Genomic DNA, 20,081 nt, shown 5'->3' with positions numbered 1-20,081 from the left:
TTTCAGCATTTTTCAACACATTAGCTGAGTGAGTTGTGAAGTGTGGGATACCTGGACCGAGTGTGTTGTGCAGTGTTGGGATACCTGGACCGAGGGAGTTTTTTATGAAAGGGAAACCTGGATTATGCCTGGTATTGGCTTAATGGTTAGGGCAGTTAGCTTGGGATCCGAGTGTCCGGAGTTCAAATCCTGCTCGGATGTTGAATTAATACCGGGTGGGGTTGACTCGGCCTGTCATCCTTCTGAGGTCCGCAAAATGAGTACCAGCTTGCTTGGATGATTGAGACATTAGAGTATCCTGTGTCAGAGTGGCGACCTGTCCTGGATTGTGCCCAATAGCCCAGGAGACTGCTTTGGCAGGATCGACACTCTGTACAGAGAATGGTCCCAATGGATGGATGGATACCTGGAATGAGGAGTTATGCAGTATTAGTATTCCTGGGCTCGTATTTTTTCAGTATTATTTTTTTCAGCATTTTTCAGCACCTGGGCTGAGTGAGTTGTGCAGTGTTAGGATACCTTAACTGAAAGGAGTTGGGCAATATTGGGATGCCTGTACCAAGGGAGTTGTGCAATGCTGGGATACCTGGAGAGGGAGTTATGTAGCGTTGGACCTAATCTCCATCCACCTTCGGTGGTGGAGGTAATGAGACGTCCAGCACCATTAGCAGTCGTACAGAACAGCTGCTGTATAACAAATATTTCCGTAAGTCAGAACTCAACACAGGCAGATGATTCCTTTCAAGAAAAGGAATCCGTCATAACAACCGAGTTAAGTTGAAGTGGAGAAGGAGGGAGGGCATGGCCACTGATGGTAAGTATTGCAAGTTGAGCTTTAGTCCATTTACAGATCAATAAACATGTCAGGTGCGATCAAAAAGTTATCGGAGTGCAAGATGCTCACGACAGTCCAAGAAACACCACCGACGTTGTATTTGCTTTTGAGTATATATATATATATATATATATATATATATATATATATATATATATATATATATATATATATATATATATTGTTACGGTTGAGGAAATTCGCAAACCACCATTCAGGTCCCGTAGGTGAGATATCTGTGTAAGTACATGTGTAGTTAGCCCCAAACCCGTTGTTTAGAGGGAATAAATGTGATTAATTTGGGCTGCGACCCTTTGAGATAGCCGTTTTTCTGTTCTATCTTTATTTTGAACCAACCACGTCTCAACCGCCATCACATAACAACCACCAACCGCAACTCCGCTTCACAACAACAACAACGCCAACAGCCACGACCTTTACCTTCACAACTCGCTCCCGCAAACATCGCATCACCGCCATTCCAAACGGCGCCATGGCCATGGACCACCACTTTAAACCCTCCACCGCCTTCGCCTCTCCTTCTGCGGCCATTCCCGCACTGCTTGTGGGCGCCGAGCATCAGGCTGTCCTGGCCTCGTGCGGGACGCGCGCCGAGCCGCGGGTGCAAAGTGCGGCCTTTCCGAGGAGAATTCGGATCAGCAATGATACACGCCCACTTCTGATCCGTCCAATCAGCAAGCACGGGGCAGTTTGGCCCCGCCTCCAGGCGCGTCGGTGTAGAATCGATATATGCAAATTCGAGGATCAGGGGAGACTCACGCCCCTTTTTCTCCGTCCAATGGGCGAGCGTGACTCCACCCCCGAGCTCGTTCTGATCCAGAAATTTGCATATGGGTTCTCCTGCCGGACTATAAAGCGCCGAGCGCGGGGTGAATTTAGTGAGTTTTGGAGAGCAGAGTGTGGCAGCGGCAGAGTGTGGTCGAAGCAGTCAAGTCGGGTCTGGAGGAGAGTCAGTCTGTTGGAGGTCGGAGTCTGTCGGGGTTCGGAGTCTGTCAGGGAGCTGCAGAGAGAGAGGAAGCCTGGAGCCTGGAGCGCGGTCGAGGTGATTTGCTGCAGTCGGCTGAGGAGAATTGCGGAGGGGACCGGATAGCTCGGGTCCGAGGCAAGGAAGACGGTGGTCGGTGACGAGCTCGCAGTGGAGTCGCTCGTCGCGGGACCCAAGCAAGCCAGCTATCCTCTTTCCCCAGAGCATCAACAATTCCCCCCTTACCCCCCCCCGCGCTGAGATAGGGGGGCCCCGTTCCCACCCCACTCCAAGCAGCGCCAACGAAACCCGCGAAGGAGCGCGGAGTCGGGGCACCGCCACGCCGCGACATTTGCGGCTCATCACAAGACACGGGTAGGATCCACCCGGTCTCACGGCCCACAGGCCCCTTCTGCCCCCTTGTCTTTGAGGGTGGCCCTTTTCTTTTGCTTTTGAGTAAATGTGTTGTCGGCGCCGTCTGTAAAGTAAAACTGTGTAAGTGTTGCCGTGTGCTCGCGTAGTCGGTAGTAGATCTGAATTGTTGTGTTTCTTTTGCAACATCTGCTTTTGGTGCATAATTGTTGTAATTGTATATGTGTGCTCTCCATGTGCCGCGGAATAAATGTGAATTATGTTGAACTGTTTTTCCCGTTTCGCTTCGTCTTTTCTTTCATTGAATCTCCATCTTGCTTCACGTAAAGGGTTGGTAGTGGGCTTAATACGCCCGATAATTAATCGGAACCGTCGAGGCCGACGATAACACCGCTCAGTTATCCCGATAGTACGGAACGGGTCGCTTCAGTGGCCCGTGTCCGGAGTCGACCTGCGGCGAGGTGCGATCGCCCGGTCTACCCTCCGCGTGGGTACTTAGGTAGGTCGAATTTGGCGAACAACCCTATCCCACGCGGGGGGCCGATTGGCACGATCGTGGTGAGGCCGAAAGGCCCACCCGTGACTAGCTCCCGGCGTTAGTCCGAGAGGGTCACGACAGAATTGTCCGTCCGGTGGGCGACGTGCCGCGATTCGAGTTACGTGGCCGTTCGCACGCCGGCGGGCGTGAATTCGCAAAAATATATATATATATATATATATATATATATATATATATATATATAATATATATATATATATATTTATATATATATTGTTATGAATTTGCGCCCGCCGGCGTGCGAGTGACCGAGTTAAACTAATAACGACCACTTCACCCACCGGATGGACAATTCAGTTGTGACTTGCCGGAACAATGCCGAGAACCAGTCACGGGTGTGCCCTCAACGCACACCATGGCCCAATCCGTATTCCACCCACACGTGACAGGTTCAATCGCCGAATATCGATATACCTAAGTATTCGCGCGGGAAACCTACCGAGGGACCGTACCTCGGCGAAGGCCTGTTTGGACACGAACCGCTTAAGCGGTTCGTTCCGTTCTGGGATAACCGAGCGGGTATTATCGCCAGACCTCGCCAGACCCGATTCTGTGATCGGTATTCAAAAACCAACTGGTATTAAGAAAAACAATACGGCGGTTCAATGGGGAAAAACGACACGACGAACAGGGTACATTTAAATAAGCACGTTTATTATACAGCACATATACAAACAGTCATGCAGTCATGCAGGTAAGCAATGATGGAAAAACATGCATGCAGTTGTTTGTTGAAGACTGAGGGACGGGGACAAAGACACGGGCAAGGCGAAAACATGACAACCGACTATGGTTATTATGTACATTTACTTAACAGGTTTTACTTACGGGAGTCGGCGCCACAACATTCATTCAAAGAAAAACAAGGAAAAGACCCCCTCACAGACAAGGGAGTAAGACTGGACCTCTTGGGTCTTTATGGCGTGGGACTTGGCAGACCGAAAGAGTCCCACGAGACCGTTGCAGGTTACCTGCACCCTCGTGGTGCTCCAATGGGGCGAGTCGCGACGTCCCGTCCCCACGGCAGCTAGCGTAGCCGCGGTTGCGCCCAGGCCTTGCCAAGCGGCAGGCGAGCTCTCTCCAGCTCTCCCCACACGCACGCGCAGGTTCGCGCGATACAGCAGGGCTGCGCCTCCAGCCCTCATCTTCCTCGCGACGCCCAGACCTCCACCGACCGACCGCTCCAAGCTCCTGACTCGGACACGAGCCCAGATCTTTAAGCAGCTCCTTGGCGCGATTCTCCTCTGCACAAGCATCAACCACACCAGCAACGACCGCAACCCCAGCAGCAACTCGGAGAGATTCAGCAACGACAGCGAGAGAGCTTCAGCAACGACAGCGAGAGAGCAGCAGCAACCCCAGAGAGAGAGAGAGAGAGAGAGAGAGAGAGAGAGAGAGAGAGAGAGAGAGAGAGAGAGAGAGAGAGAGAGAGAGAGAGAGAGAGAGAGAGAGAGAGAGAGAGAGAGAGAACGAACGTTCCGTGCGCGCTTTTTATTACCCACGCTCCGCCCTCCGTTCTCGCCCCGCCCTCCTTCCAGAACCTGCAGGAAACTTCCAGAACATGCGGGCACCTTCTTGAAGGAAGCATTTTCCCGCCAAATCGGGGATACTCCCTCGCTGCTGTATTTGTCGTCTTCCACACGCCGGGTGGAATTCACCGTGGAGACGCCATTCGTCCGGGGGAGGGGGGAACGGGGGAGGGGGGAACGGGGGCCACCTGCTTTCCCTCGACGAAGGCCAGGCCTCTAGCAATCGTGTGCGGAGGTGGAAACGCGGTGGTGTGGTTATGAGGGTTGTGGTTAAGGTGGTTGTGTGAAGCGGTTGGTCCAAAATAACGATAGCAAAGAATAACGGCTAACTCAAAGATCACAGCCCTGTCCACACGAATAATCCCCATTAAACAACGGTGGGGAAATCTAACTGAACACGGACTTATCGGCATAACTAGCTAAGGACCTATATGGTGTTCTGCGAATTTCCACAGCCGTAACAATATATATATATATATATATATATATATATATATATATATATATATATATATATATATATATATATATATATATATATATATAAATATATATATATATATATATATATTTTTTGTTGGAGTATTTATAAAAGTATTAAAATATATTATAGAGTTTGGACTTGTCTTCACCTGCAGAAGGACATGATGAGAAGCAATGTAAATGCTGTTCGTTTACAGCAAACAAACCAATCGTTGGGGAGGGCAGTAGGGGCATGGGCTCTCCCTTGGTCACAGTATAGTAGTCTACAAATGTAGTGTACAAATAAACCTTATGCCACCACCCCCTCCCCCCACTCCTTTTAAATCATAGTGATGTCTGCTACCTGATGGTTGACAGGCAAGGTGCCCTTACCCCTCCTGTGCCCAAAACGAGGTTCAACTGCGCAATCAAATTGACATTTACCGGTGCACCCATACTGTTACATGCACAACCAAACTGATGTTTACTTGAGAAACCCATACCTGGTTTACCTGCATAACAAGTACTGATGTTCACCAGCGCAACCAATTCTGACATTCACCTGCACAACCAAACTGGCAATTACCTGTGTACTCATACTGACATTTACCTGAGAAACCCATACCTTGTTTATACCTGCGCAGACAATGCGGATGCATAACCAACTTTACAGACATTTACCTGCGTAGCATACTGACATTTACCTGCACAACCTACCTATAAAGTTTACAGTGAACAAAATTTTCAACGCAAATTGCCACCATCGGTCGTATTCTAATGTAGTAACTGACAACATGAACTGACACTCCCGAAATAAATAAAATCAAACCAACTGTGCTGGCAGGCTGAAGGCTTTTCAAAAGAGCACGATGCTTCAGAACGTAGGTAAACTTGGCTGTGACGGTGTTTACCTTGTGGGTAGATGTCCCATTGAGCGTTTCATTAGATCTGAGTTGCTTGTGCAAATCGAAGGTCTCATGTCTAAACTTTGCAACAACTTGGCAATGCAGGAAGGCATGATGAAAACCTTGTGACAATCATTGCTGTCCTTCTTGAAAGTCTTGCAAATTCTTATCATCCTCGTTCCTGCTGTGGAGTGACGTCATACCGTGGGATGGAAGTCTTCCTTTGGTTTAACATCCACTGATCTCTTGCATTGCTCATCTTGCTCTATTCATTATCTCTTTTGTTAGCACTTCCATCTGAGTTTGTCATTTAATATTAAAAAAAACAACACAATGTGGAGTGTTCTTACACTGTGTTACTCATCTTGAAAGCTGTCAGGAGGAGGGGGAATATAGAGTATACATAATGTTCTCCGAGTTAAGAATTTAATCTTGTTTTATTTCCAGGTGGATGTTTCTCCCCATTGGGCTGTTTCAGCATCGAAGGCTAACGTCTTCTTGTCTGTCTGACCCCTTGAGAGTGTATCTGTGTGGCATGTGTGAACAAACCTGCAAAGACCACCAAATTAAAGGCCAGACTTTCAGGATGTTGGTCGGTGTTGGGGAAAAGGAGGCCCGCACTAAATATTCCGGTCACCGATTAGAGGCAAGTGAGGGCGGCTGTAGATGTCAAGGAATGGAAGATCTTCAAAGCTTCTCATCCACCATCGAGCAGCGAAAGTGGGGATCAAAATGGAGGAGAGGAAATTTACGAGAATGCTGCAAAAGTATAGGCTGGTATAAGGGTCTTGTAAAAAGAGTGGGTGGACAGGTACGAGGTAGACTCGTGATGGGCAGGTGCTGCTTAGAGTGATTCCTGATCTCCAAGCTTCACTCGAGCTTTGTCATGTGCTGGGCATGAGGCTCGTTTGTGACTTCAAGATTGCGTGTGACTCCAAGTTCGATGCATCCAAAGTCTGCATTGGCACCAGGTGCACACACCTGCCTAACCAGACACCAGGTATTATTCCCATGGTGGGCATTCCTCTTCTGCAGTCCCGCAAGTACACAGTACACCGTGGTTGAAGTTTCTGAGGGGCTTGGGTGCTCACGGCCTTTGCCCATTCTCCACATGTGCTCGACTGGAGTCCGCAAAAATGGTAAAATTAAATTGGAATCCTCACTTCGTCCCTTTCAGTTGAAGATAGTATCCTCAATGAAACTCCTTTAAGCAAACTGTTTTCGCGCGCGTGGTGTGTGTGTGTGTGTGTGTGTGTGTGTGTGTGTGTGTGTGTGTGTGTGTGTGTGTGTGTGTGTGTGTGTGTGTTCCTTACTGGGTATTACATACCTTACATACCCAACCTTACCAGCTCACAATCATAAATTGTCTCCCCAAACCTCTTCCCTTGACTGTTCCAAGGGGGTGGGTCCAAGCAAGCCCGTTTGCCCGCCAAACTGAGAGTTTCCACCCCCTTTTCTCCTCGACATCCATGGGCATTGTATTTCGTCACCATGGCGACGCAAACATGCTGAAAATGAATCATAAAATTATTGTTTCTCTCGATGTTTTGGATAATTGATTTGGGCAATGGGCTGAACCTTTCAAGGACAAAGGGACACGGATGTCCCTAGAGTGTTTACTTTATGATAGTACATTGGCAAACTTTGTAGCTAACACTCTTTTTTTTTCTTTTTGGAATTTCCATAATATTGTAACGGATTTGGAAGCCATTTGCACACAAACAGACAGCAGTCCCTAAGCTTAGTTATTTCGATAAGTATGTGTTTATAGTTAGGGTCCCGTCCTTCAATCTAATGGGTTAATTTCATGTGTGCGCTGCGGGTTTCTTTTATAGTCAGGTTTTTTTTATATCTTGAAGCTGCACTACGCCAACAAAACCCTCGCTTCACTCCTCCTCCCACGCTGCGGGTAAACGGGTGCTTCGCCCGCCCAGCTTTCACCTCTCCGCACCGACTCCATTGCCCACGTGTTTTTGGCTGAAGGCGTGGGCGGAGCCTCCATCGCCTCAGATCAAGGCTCCGCTCCGAAGAAGGGCATGGAGCGTTTCCTCCAGCCAATGGGAAGCCAGAATACCAGTACTCGCTTCGGCAGTGCATATGCAAAAATAGAAACAACTACAGAGCCTCTTCGGGGGCGGGCCACCGAGATGCCCTGAAACATCCCGCCCCCGACACGCTCCCGTCCAATGAGGAGGCGAGTTACCTCAGGACGGACCGCTCCCACCTCACGTGAGGAATGAATAATAGTGTGGGCGATCCAGCTGGCGAAAAGAAGAAGCCTCGTCACCTTGTTTGCCCTCGTTTTTTTTCCTGCTGGGATCGTCTCGCTTTGCCTGCTGGCGTTCTCGTCTTGCCCGCAAGTGCTCGTGTCGTCTCATCCGTTCTCCTGCTGGCTGGCTTCCGTTGCATCATTCCCGGTCCCTGGTGTTTGGTGGCAACGAAGGTGTGGGTTCGAGTCCCCCCCCTCCCCCCCGATCCAGCTCATCTCGACCGGACTGCACGAGGCGGAAAGGTGCCCGACCGAACTCTTACCCTCAGCTCGCCTTCCCTCCCGAGCTGAAGGGTCACATAAAGGCCAACTGGCCCCATTTATTTTGGGTGTGTGTGTCTGTGGTGCCCGTCCTGTAAGTAGAGACTGTTAAGTGCCTGTGTTCATTGTAAATTGCATTTCTGTTATTCGGATAACTCTGCTCTGTGTCTCCCTCCCTATTGTGAATAAATATCTGTTAAATGTTCCAGGTTGTTGCCTGTCGTTTCTACCATTGACCCAGCACGGTGCGGGCTTGAGAAGTAGTAAGGCCGTTTGTGCCGTAAATTGTTCATTTGGTCCGGCGCGGCTTTGGTAACTTCCGTTCGGTTACGCCGGATCCGAGTCGGTGATAGCGACTCGGTTCGGACAAAGTCGGCCGAGGGTGTGGCTTCCCTGGTAGTTAGACGGCGTAATTACTTAGGTAAATTGGAATTAGACAAGTGGACCCTACCTCACGCCGTCGAAATATTGGCAACCACGGTCCTTTAAGTGACCCGTCGACTCCGGAGTTATCCGGGGTGACGACCTTTTAATTCTGGTGTTCGGTGGGAGACGGCCCGACTGCTCTGTCTCGCGGTCGTCCTCACCACCGACCCCTGGCCCACAACAAAATATATTTTTGTTTGTTGATTAGAAAACTTGGATTTTTCGTCATGAATACTCTTGAATTTCAATTGATATTCTGGATTATTATCGCTAAATTAATAATAAAATTGGACTTGTATCTGAAAATTACTTTCATGATGCTTGTGGTCCTCAAAGGGTTGAAGGAGAGCACAGGAGTTCAAAGCTTCTACAATTATTGCTTATGGAAATGCAATTGGATCCTCATGTGCAGTGTCGCTCAGCCAGCCGACTCAACTTGGTTTTCTGGAAAACAACCTACACCTCGGCGTGTTTATATTGAGCTTGAACAGCCAATATGTTGGTTTGGCAGGATTGCCTCGAGGTACGCACACTCGCCTTAAGCTGTCTAGCGAGGGTTTAAATCCCAACCCAGCTATAAACTGTCATCCAGGTATTTCACAGGCAAGGTGATTCCTCAACGTGTGTGCCATCCCTCCGAAGGATGACAAACTGGGCGTCCCGTCGACCGACATGAATTGGTGTACGTTGAGGATCCCAGGGCGTCCTCCATGAAGAGTCGGTGAGCTATCACCGGCATCATGAACAAATTCTAAATTCCTGCCCTGACCTACAGAAGGGCACTGCATCAGCAGCACAGCTGCACCCTTAGCTAATGATGCATTGAATTAATGAATGAGACAATAGTTCCTGACAGGTAGGGTACCGATGAGGCATGACCATGGGCCATTCACAAGGTCCAGGAGCAGCAAAGGAAGAATTTTTGATGTTTGTACTGTGAACGAAGTCTCATAAGTTGGGCTTGTACATAAATCAAGTGCGGAACAAGGACAGTCGACAGAAAATGCATTCGAACACCAATTAAAACAAGTAAACAATGAAAAAAAAAAACCACACATGATTATGGATTTTAATCTAGGTTCCTCGACATTAGCCAGGGCTTCCAATGGGAATGCTGGCGACTGGAGGCACTTTGGAGATATCCTTCACGAAAAGAACGGCAAGATGGTATTAGTGATTGGTGTCACCAGCGAAGACAGCATGCGGTACCAGTCTTAGGAGCTCACTCATCTGCAGGACCTGGTCAGACTATGGTCTGACCAGTTCATGCAGCATCGATTACATTGAAGCAGGAATAATGGAGATGTTTATTTCAAGTCGTCTCAAGAATTGAAATCACGAGGAATATAAATCACCAGTTCACCAGACTGTGCTGCTCTGCTCTGAGTCTGGGAGGTCGGTGGTTCTCGAACACCGGCCGAGTCGTAACCAAGACTTTAAAAATGGTACGTGCTGCTTTTTTGCTTGAAGCCACGTGAAGCTCAGCATTTAGAAAGGGGAGAGCATGGACTACAACCATACGTTGGAAATCATATCACATGCTTTGATGGGCCTAATGGTCTTCTCATGCATTGAAATTCCTTTCAAGCAGAAGGTCCTTCTTTTTTTTTTTTCTTTTTTTTTTACAGGATCTAAGACTTCTAGTAGAGCTGCCAGACAGATGGACATACAGATGAATACATGAGAAACAACACAGGACTGTTAAGACGAGACAAAACAGCCACTGAGATTGAGGGAAGTGCCATCACTTCCTGGGGCACTCTGGGTACGAGCGATGCCAAAACAAATGGCACCACCTTTCTCACCACACTCTTCGGAGCATTTCCTCCTCCCCATGGATGCCAACCTATGTGTATTGTGCGTGCTCTTATCATTTTGAATGCTGAACATCAAGCAAGGAAGCAGAACGTAATGTCTCTGGTATGGCTCGGTGTGGTTCGAACTGCCGACCTCCCAGACTCAGAGCGGATGCTCTAACCATTTCACCACTGAGTCAAAAAGTTTACTGCATAAAGTAAAAAAAAAAAAAAAAAACGAAACAGGATTATTAATTTAAAACAAAAATAAATCATCACAATCAATGGCACAGGTCCGACCAAGTAATAATCCGTCTTAAAGGAACGCTCGACTCCATTTGGAGAGTGATCAGCAACAACCGGAGGTGGATGTTTGAACTCAACCAACGAACCCAAAGCATATGGCGAAATTCAGACAGATTAGGTTGTAGTTTTATTTACATACATGTCCATGTGTGTAAATTAACTTGTAGCACCATATATTAATTTGTCTCGAGTGGCATGTGCTAACGAACCATGGTCAATGGTCGACACACATGAATGAGCCCATTGAACCCCTGGATACATGAATTCAGACATATATCTACAAGCCGGTAGGCGACATGGGTGGTCGCTATATAATTGCATACTAGTCATACAGTTTTTGACGGATTGGGCTCAAAATTTTTTGACAAAGAGGTTGATTATGGTGCGCATAAAAGCACGGAAGGCGATTTTTATATTTTAGAAAAAAAATGTTTTTCGGATTTTTCCAAAAATTTCAAAGTCCCGTTGCTCGGCAACGGTGGCATCCATAGCAACGGTGCTCAAAAGCATAGAACTAGATCCTGGTATGAACCTACCAGTCAAGATTCATCAAAATTTGCTGACTCCTCTGGCCTCCAGAGCTGTCCATTACATACAAACAAACAGACAGACGGAAAACCTGAGAATAACGGTAGTCGAGCGACCACCCAATTACCTCTCCTGGCTGGCATTATCTCACTTTTGATTTGGGTATACAAAATGTAGGCTCATGGGAAAAGTGAGGTTATAGAGAGGAGAAGCAAATGCACCAACATTGAGGCAGTGAGACGGAACAGGAAGATGAAAGAACTGAAGGACAGAGAAGATGGAAGGAAATACTGCAAAGCAACCTGCAAATTTATGCAGACAGATAAGGGAGGGTTAATGAGGATGTAAAAGATCATGGGTAGGGATGGAGGACGATCTGAGATGATCTGAGATGGAGCGTTTCCATGTTTCAGGTGGGATAGACAGACAAATAGACGCACAGCATAAGCCATACAATTATATTTCGATATAGATATAGATATACATAGATATATAGATATGTGCACTGCCAACTTGAAACCCTGTAAGGAAGAGTGGGATTTAACAGACCGAGGAGGAAAAGCGGAACAAAGGCATGGAGAGGACTTGGCCTGGATTTTGAGAGTTTCATAAGGAGGTGGTTTGCTGGAAGAACGCGTGCAACCTGGAAGGACTGGGGAGATCGGCTCATTGAAGCAATCTAAACAAGCCTCAAGTACCATCACACCTGACAAGTTTTATGCATACTTACCTTGAGGTCCAACATCTCGAAGACGACGAGAGCATAGTTGTAGAAGAGATGAGTGCCATGGATGACGGCTAAGTTTGGGAACAGATCGCTCAGGCTTTCGATACCCGAGACGCGGAAAAGCAGCAGATATTCGGTAATCATGGTGAGACGTGGAAAGCTAACGCCAAGAAAGTCATGGGGACCACTGTCACGGATCAACAGGATCTGCAGATATCCCTCCACAATAGTGCAGTTTTCCAACTCCCAAAGTTCATCCACCGAGTTCCGAACATCAATTTTTTGGCAGACTGCAACAGACAAACAGCAAATATAATTGGATAAGCAGAATTTAAACTTTAAAACATAGTGGCCATAAATGATAGAAATTGGCAAATGCCAGACTGGTTATTCAATGAATCCTTAACTTTCCTCCAATACAAAGCAAAAATAAAACAAGAAAACGATCTCTCGTTTTGTGCACCAGCTAACAGATGTTGTTTTGATGGACGAAGATGGTGTGTTTGGTGTTCCTGTCTCAGTGCCGAGATGTGAAAATCTCACATCCCATGTTCATCGTCTGTTGCCCCCAAATGTCTGTGTCGTCCACATGATCACACATTCATAGGCGACTTGCAGAAGCCTGTGGTAAAAATACGACGATCGAAAAAAGGAAGCCTTTTATTCTTGCGCTGTTTCAAAGAGCTCAAAATTGGGTGATGATGCATTTCTTTCAGCAAAAAACAAAAATATTTGGAGCGATCATGGTAGCAGTCTGTTGCCTATACACCACCTGGTTTCAATCTTTCGTCTGAATGAAAAAAATGTAATTTCCGTGTTGGTTTGGATTAATTTGAAGCGACATTTACTCTTTTTTTTCTCTCCAAGGAGCGTTTCCATGTTTCAGGTGGGATAGACAGACAAATAGACGCACAGCATAAGCCATACAAATATATTTCTATATATATATATATATATATATATATATATATATATATATATATATATATATATATATATATATATATATATATATATATATATATATATATATATATATATATATATATATATATATATATATATATATATATATATATATATATATATATATATATTGTTACGGTTGTGGAAATTCAGAGAACACCATTCAGGTTCCCCAGAGATCAGTTATTTCGATAAGTATGTGTGTCAGGTTAGATTCCCCCACCGATGTATAATGGGTCTTGTTCGTGTGCCGGGCTGTGAATCTTTGAGGTAGCCGTTATTCTTTTCTGTCTTTTCTTTTCAACAACTCCACAACACCGCCATCTTCTCGACAGCGCCATCAACCAAGCGACACCATCACGCCCTGCTCAGCGACAGCGGAAAAATGCCGTTGACACGGACACGCCGCGCCGCATTGGAGGCCACATTCCACCGTCCGTGTGCAAACAAGCCGCAAAGCAGCTGATTTGCATATTCAGATCAAGATGAGCTCTGCCTCGGAAAGGACTGGCCAATCAGAACGTCCGTGTGCAAACAGCCGTGAAACAGCTGATTAGCATATTCGGATCAAGATGAGGTCTGCCTTGGAAAGGACTGGCCAATCAGAAATGGGGTTTCCACCAGAGGTGAAAGGGCAGAGGTGAAAGTAGGCGGAGCCAGCCTCGGGTGAAGGTTCGAAGGGCGGGCACCCCCACCCGATAAAAAGGGCGGAGTCGCGTCGCAACAGCGAGTTGGAGTTGGGCAGGATTGAGACGCAATGGGAGAAATCGAGTGGTTCAGTTCCATGGGCCAGTTGAGCGTGGAGAGTCGGGGTCGAGCAAGCTGCGTCGCGGTCCGGGCAGACGGCCCTGAGAGCTTCGAGCGGCGCTGAGGAGTGAACGGGTCCTAAAAGAGCATCAACTCTAAGAGAGCAAGGCCCGTTCGCTCCTCTGAAGCGTCGTCGGCCAGGCCCGATCGACCAGGCCGCAGGGAAGGCCAAGTGACCAAGGAAAGCCGCCCGCCAAGCTGCTCAAGCGACTGGTGCATTTTGCGACGCCCCAGGTGGAACAGAGACACAGGAGTCGCCCACCCGAAGACCGTCAAGTCGCCACCAAGGGATGGCCAGATAACCAGCCCGGTCTCTTGGAGTCCTTCGGTCATCCCGGCTCTGAGTACCATTAAAGGCTCACGAGCTCTATTTCTTTTCCTTGGGTTTTGTATGGAAGTCTGTGGCGCCTTGTCTCATGAAGTAGGAATTATGATTAAGTGCATGATTGCGTGTACATTATCGCATCGACCTCGGCTGTAGGCTTTTTGCTCGTGTCTTGTCCCCATCCCCCCCCCCATTGATCGCTTGCTTGTTGCTCGTGTCATGTCCCCATCCCCCCATTCATTGACTGACTACGTGCTTATTGTAAATAAATGCTCCATTGTTTAAATGTCGATCTGCTCGTTTGCGTCATTTTCCTTACATTGACTGCCACTACGCGTTCGGGGAATTAACTGGCTATTAAAGCTGATAAAAGTGATAATCTGGTCCGACAGAACTTGGAGATTTTAAAACCGCTCAGCAAAACGCACACGGGACGAGCACGCCTAGCGGCTCGATCCATACAAGTTCCCGTCAAGGTTTAAACTCTCGGTATTTCTGTCCGCACAAATAGTTAGGTATATTGACAATTCGGCGATTAACCCTGCAGCGCGTGGACAGAATATTGACAAGTCTATGGTGCGTTAAAAGGCACCCACAGCTGGTTTCCGGGGTTGTCCGGAAAGCTACGACTCGATTCTGGCTTTCGGTGGGCACGTGACTGCAATTTGACTGAAGCGGTCGTGCGAACGCCGACGCCAGCGGAAATCTATAACAATATACATATTATATATATATATATATATATATATATATATATATATATATATATATATATATATATATATATATATATATATATATATATATATATTGTTATGGATATCAGAATCAGATCCGACAAATGCAGACAAACAATTACGTGTTCAGACAGTTATTTCCCAAAATGCATGTCCAGGATAGACCCATCCCCATGTCTGGTGGGATTCGAACTTTGATGTGTTGAGAAGGATAAAGAATAGATTCCCTTTCTTATGGGATGGCGTTTTTCTCTTTACGACAAACACATTCATGCACGTGAGATAGCTGTAAGCGCAATGGAGGCTCACCCACCTCTTTCCATCGACGTTGACACCCCGTTCAGCAGCTCTATAGTTGCGTGTCTTGTCCATTGCCAGCACCCTGCCTTGCTGTCCACCCACTCGCAAAACTGGCTCTTTTTCGTATCGGGCTGAACATTGAGGTGATAATTGTTGTTGACGTTTTATGAGCACTTCACGTTTTCGCTTGGTAATTCTGGCAAATGGCGGCTTTCTGACGTTCGTACAGCACCACAAACATGGCATCGTAGGCCAGGAATGATCACGGGATGGGTGGGTTGTCATGTGCAATGATGCGCCAATAGGCAAGGTGGATTTGGCTGAAGTCTGCTTGAGGCTCCGCCCAGACAGGCTGCCGATAAAAAGGACAGGAGGACCGTTGTTTTCAGTCAGTTGGCGGCAGTAAGTTGGCGATAGCTGGTTGCGGTTCTAACAGCTTGGAGAGTTTTGCGACTGTTTGTGTAAGTTGGTGACAGCTGGGCGACGGCTATTTTCAGCTCATTAGTTCCAGTCAGATGGTTGCTCCAGTCAGTTCCAGTCAGATGGTTGCTCCAATCAATTCCAGTCAGACGGTTGGTGAGCTGGCGACAGTTGAGTTTGTGACAGTTGGTGACGGCCTTGCAGCCTTAAAGTTTCTCACAGCGTCTCAGCGCCTCACAGCTTCTCATAGCTCCGAACAGCTATCCATTGGTTGTGGCTCCTGGTGGCTCCTGACGGTGGATGATGCTCGGACCGTTAATGCTGGTTCTGCTCAAGACCTGCTCTTGGCGTGCCTGATTCTTGGCGTCCCTGGCTCCTGGGGGTGACGACGATTGGCGTTCAGGCCTGTTTGCGAGTGGGTGCACAGCAAGGCAGGGTGCTGGCAATGGACAAGACACGCTCAAACATTTCAGGACGTTTTATTTGACATACGGTGACTTCTATTTGGTGAGCGCACTGGATTTCTCTACCCTCCTGAATGATCTGCTGGGTTCTCTTGTCTCGTATTTAATTGTGAAGTAAGACAGTGAAAAGCATCTGCTCTTTGTCTCTTTTTCTATCAATGCCTGATCAATTCTATATTTGCTTGCGATTATTTTGATTGATTTGAATTTACTTATTTTCACCACATGGAAATAAAAAGTTCTTAATATTTATTTTTGTCCTTTTTAATAAATTCCTTCTTGACGTCCCAACCTGTCCATGCTCGGCCTTTCCTTCCATTGATCCAGCATTGTCCGAACCTAGATAGACTGGGAGGTAATGAACAAACTAATTGACCTGTCATCGTCGGCACGCACCAGCGGTAAATGTTCGGCTGCCCTAATTAAGATCCAATCAAAATAAGATTGGTGCTTTGCCGAGGGCACGCTCCCCGTTCAGGAAGCCACGTGACCTCCAGTTAAACGGCAAAATTAGACGGTGGACACTGGAACTCAGGGTTAACTGAACGGCGCTCATGGTTGTAAAGGAACCCACCGTAACACAAAGTTAATTGTGAGTGTTGGCCCCAGGTCGGGCTCTTCCGAGGACAAACAGGGATTAACCCCCTCATAATACACTCGGCACCACTCATAATACACTATATATATGGGAGAACAATAATTTGATACACTGCCGATTTTGCAGGTTTTCCCACTTACAAAGTACGTAGAGGTCTGTAATTTTTTTATCATAGGTACACTTCAACTGTGAAAGATGGAATCTAAAAAAAAAATCCTGAAAATCACATTGTATGATTTTAAAATAATTAATATGCATTTTATTATATACATATATACATATACATACATACATACATATATAAATATATATATATATATTGTTGCGGATTCGCGCCCGCCGGCGTGCGAGCGGCCACGTAACTCGAATCACGGCACGTCGCCCACCGGACGGACAATCCCGTCGTGACCCTCTCGGACTAACGCCGGGAACTAGTCACGGGTGGGCCTTTCGGCCTCACCACGATCGTGCCAATCGGCCCCCCGCGTGGGATAGGGTTGCTCGCCAAATTCGACCTACCTAAGTACCCACACGGAGGGTAGACCGGGCGATCGCACCTCGCCGCAGGTCGACTTCGGACACGGGCCCTTTAAGCGACCCGTTCCGTACTATCGGGATAACCGAGCGGTGTTATCGTCAACCTCGACGGTTCGATTAATTATTGGGCGTATTTAGCCCACGACCAACCCTTTACGTGAAGTAAGATGGAGATTCAATAAAAGAAAAGACGAAGCGAAACGGGAAAAACAGTTCAACATAAAGCACATTTATTCCGCGGCAAACGGAAAGCACACATATACAATCACAACAATTATGCACCAAAAGCAAATGCAAAAGTAACACGACAATTCTGCACAAAAAGCAAATGCAACAAAAGAGACACAATGCAGATCTAAAACCGACTACGCGAGCACACGGCAACACTTACACAGTTTTACTTCACAGACGGCGCCGACAACACATATACTCCAAAGCAAAAGAAAAAGGGGCCACCCTCAAGGATAAGGGGGCAGACGGGCCTGGGGCCGAGACCGCGTCGAGCCTACCCGTCTGGTGATGAGCCGCAAAATGGCGGCGGCGCCCCGACTCCGCGGGCCTCGCTGGCACTGCCTGGAATGGGATGGGAACGGGGCCCCCTTCTCACACTATCTCAGCGCGGGGGGAAACAGGGGGGGGTTGTTGATGCTCGGGGGAAAGAGGATATCTGGCTGGCTTGGGTCCCGCGACGAGCGACTCCACTGCGACCTCGACCGCGTTCCCGGCCTCCCCTCTCCGCAGCTCCCCGACTCTGACACGAGCGCAGACCTCCACAAAGCTTCTTGGCTTCTCCAGCCTCTCCGGACCCCGACAGACACTCTCTCGACTGATTTCGCTGCCGCCACAACTCTCCAACTCTTTCCTCTTCTCAACTCTTTCTTTCTTCTCAACTCTCCCAAATTCGCCCCGCCCTCGGCGCTTTATAGTCCGACAGGAGAAATCATATGCAGATTTTTGGATCAGGAACGGCTCGGGGGCGGAGCCACGCTCCCCCATTGGACGGAGGAAAAGTGGGCGTGAATCATTCTTGATCCGCGAATCTGCATATAGCGATTATACTCCGACGCGCCTGGAGGCGGGGCCAAATCGCCCCACGCTCGCTGATAGGACGGAACAGAAGTGGGCGTGAATCATTCTTGATCCGATTTCTCGGAAAGGCTGGTGTTTTTGCACCCGCTGCTCGGTGCGCACCCTGTACGAGTCCAGTATCGGTGCCCACAAGCGGCGCGGGAATGGCGGTGATGCGATGGTTGCGAGGGCGAGTTGTGACGGTAAAGGTCGTGGCTGTTGGCGTTGCTGTTGTTGTGAAGCGGCGTTGCGGGTGGTGGTTGGTGTGTGAAAGCGGTTGTGGAGAAGGTGGATGTTGTGAAGGCGGTTCTGGAGAAGGTGGCTGTGGTTGGCGAGATGCGGTTGGTGGTGGTTGTGGTGGTAGTAATGGCGGTTGGTCCAAAATAAAGATAGTAAAAGAAAAACGGCTATCTAAAAGGGTCGCAGCCCGAATGAATGACATTTATTCCCTCTAAACAATGGGTTTGGGCTAACTACACATATACTTACAGAGATATCTCACCTACGGGACCTGAATGGTGGTTTGTGAATTTCCTCAACCACAACTATATATATATATATATATATATATATATATATATATATATATATATATATATATATATATACATATATATATATATATATATACATATATATATATATATATATATATATATATATATACATATATATATATATATACATATATATATATATACATATACATAAATATATACATATACATAAATATATATATACATAAATATATATATATATACATACATATACATATATACACATATATATATATATATATATATATATATATATATATACATATAGATACACACATATATATATATATATATATATATATATATATATATATATATATATATATATATATATATATATATATACACACATATACATATATATACACACATATACATATACATATATACATATATATTGTTGTGGGCTGGGGGTCGGTGGCGAGAACGACCACTAGGTGGAGGAGGTTTGCATCGTCTCCCACCAAACTCCCCGGAATTGTAGGCCATCGCTCAGATAACTCCGCGAGCCGGCGGGTCATTTAACCGACTGTGGTCGCTAATATTTCAACCGCGTAGCATTGGGTCTATTTGTCTATAACCAGTTTACCAAATTAACCACGCGATTTCGACTACCGGGGAAAGCATGCCCTCGGCACGTCTTTCTCGAACCGGGTCACTCTACCGACTACCAACTCTGGTTCGGGTGCAGCCGAGCAGAAACTGCCAAAGCCGTGCCGGCTGGAATGCACGGATTATTGGATATAACAATCCGGCTAAACTCAGATCCGAACCATGCTGGACCAATGCAAGAAGGGACGGAAACGAACTTGGGACATTTCTACAATTGTTTATTTACAATAAAAAGACACAGGGAAGACTTAACGCGAATATGCAAGCAAGGAATATTTACAATGATCCAAAAACACTTATTCAGTTCTACTTAAAGACGGGCCCACACGCAGACACACACAAATAAAAAGAAACCCAGAGTTCTTTATTGGACCCTCACCGCTGAGGAGAGAGACGAGTTGGGGGTCAGAGTCCAGCTGGGAACCTGACCGTCGGAGGAAGGGGTGCTCCGTGGTGCTACACCTGACAATGGTCGTTGGTTTGGTCCCCAGTCGCACGTGTGGGACTCGTGGTTCGTGGCGGAGCTCGGGTGGTGAATTGCGGGGTCCACGGAGGGGAGTCAGGGTCGCTCTTTCCCTTCCTTGTGGAGGGCCAGCAGGGACACATTCGCCGCCTTCACGACCTTCTGCTCAACCCTCCGCTTCAAAAGAACTGCATGCTCAACAACAACCCTCAGAGTCCTATCCAAAACATTGTCAGAAACCCATGGAGAACTTTCTCCAAGACCCTT

General features: G+C 47.1%; 1 protein-coding gene across 2 annotated transcripts in view; it reads right to left on the bottom strand.

Moving 5' to 3' along the window:
* LOC147030840 (insulin-like growth factor 1 receptor) overlaps positions 1-20,081 on the bottom strand; it is a 165,758-nt gene that overhangs the window by 121,762 nt on the left and 23,915 nt on the right. For both annotated transcript variants that reach the window (XM_085875355.1, XM_085875354.1), the window contains exon 2: positions 11,964-12,250. In XM_085875355.1, the coding sequence (XP_085731481.1) occupies positions 11,964-12,250 (287 nt within the window). The remainder of the gene's footprint in view (positions 1-11,963; positions 12,251-20,081) is intronic.

This window comes from Eptatretus burgeri, chromosome 3, assembly GCF_056783735.1.
Source record: "Eptatretus burgeri isolate ZD-2024b chromosome 3, Ebu_testis_v1, whole genome shotgun sequence".
Taxonomy (NCBI): Eukaryota; Metazoa; Chordata; class Myxini; order Myxiniformes; family Myxinidae; genus Eptatretus; species Eptatretus burgeri.
The sequence above is the reverse complement of the archived record's forward strand: the minus strand, read 5'-3'. Positions and strand labels throughout refer to the sequence as shown.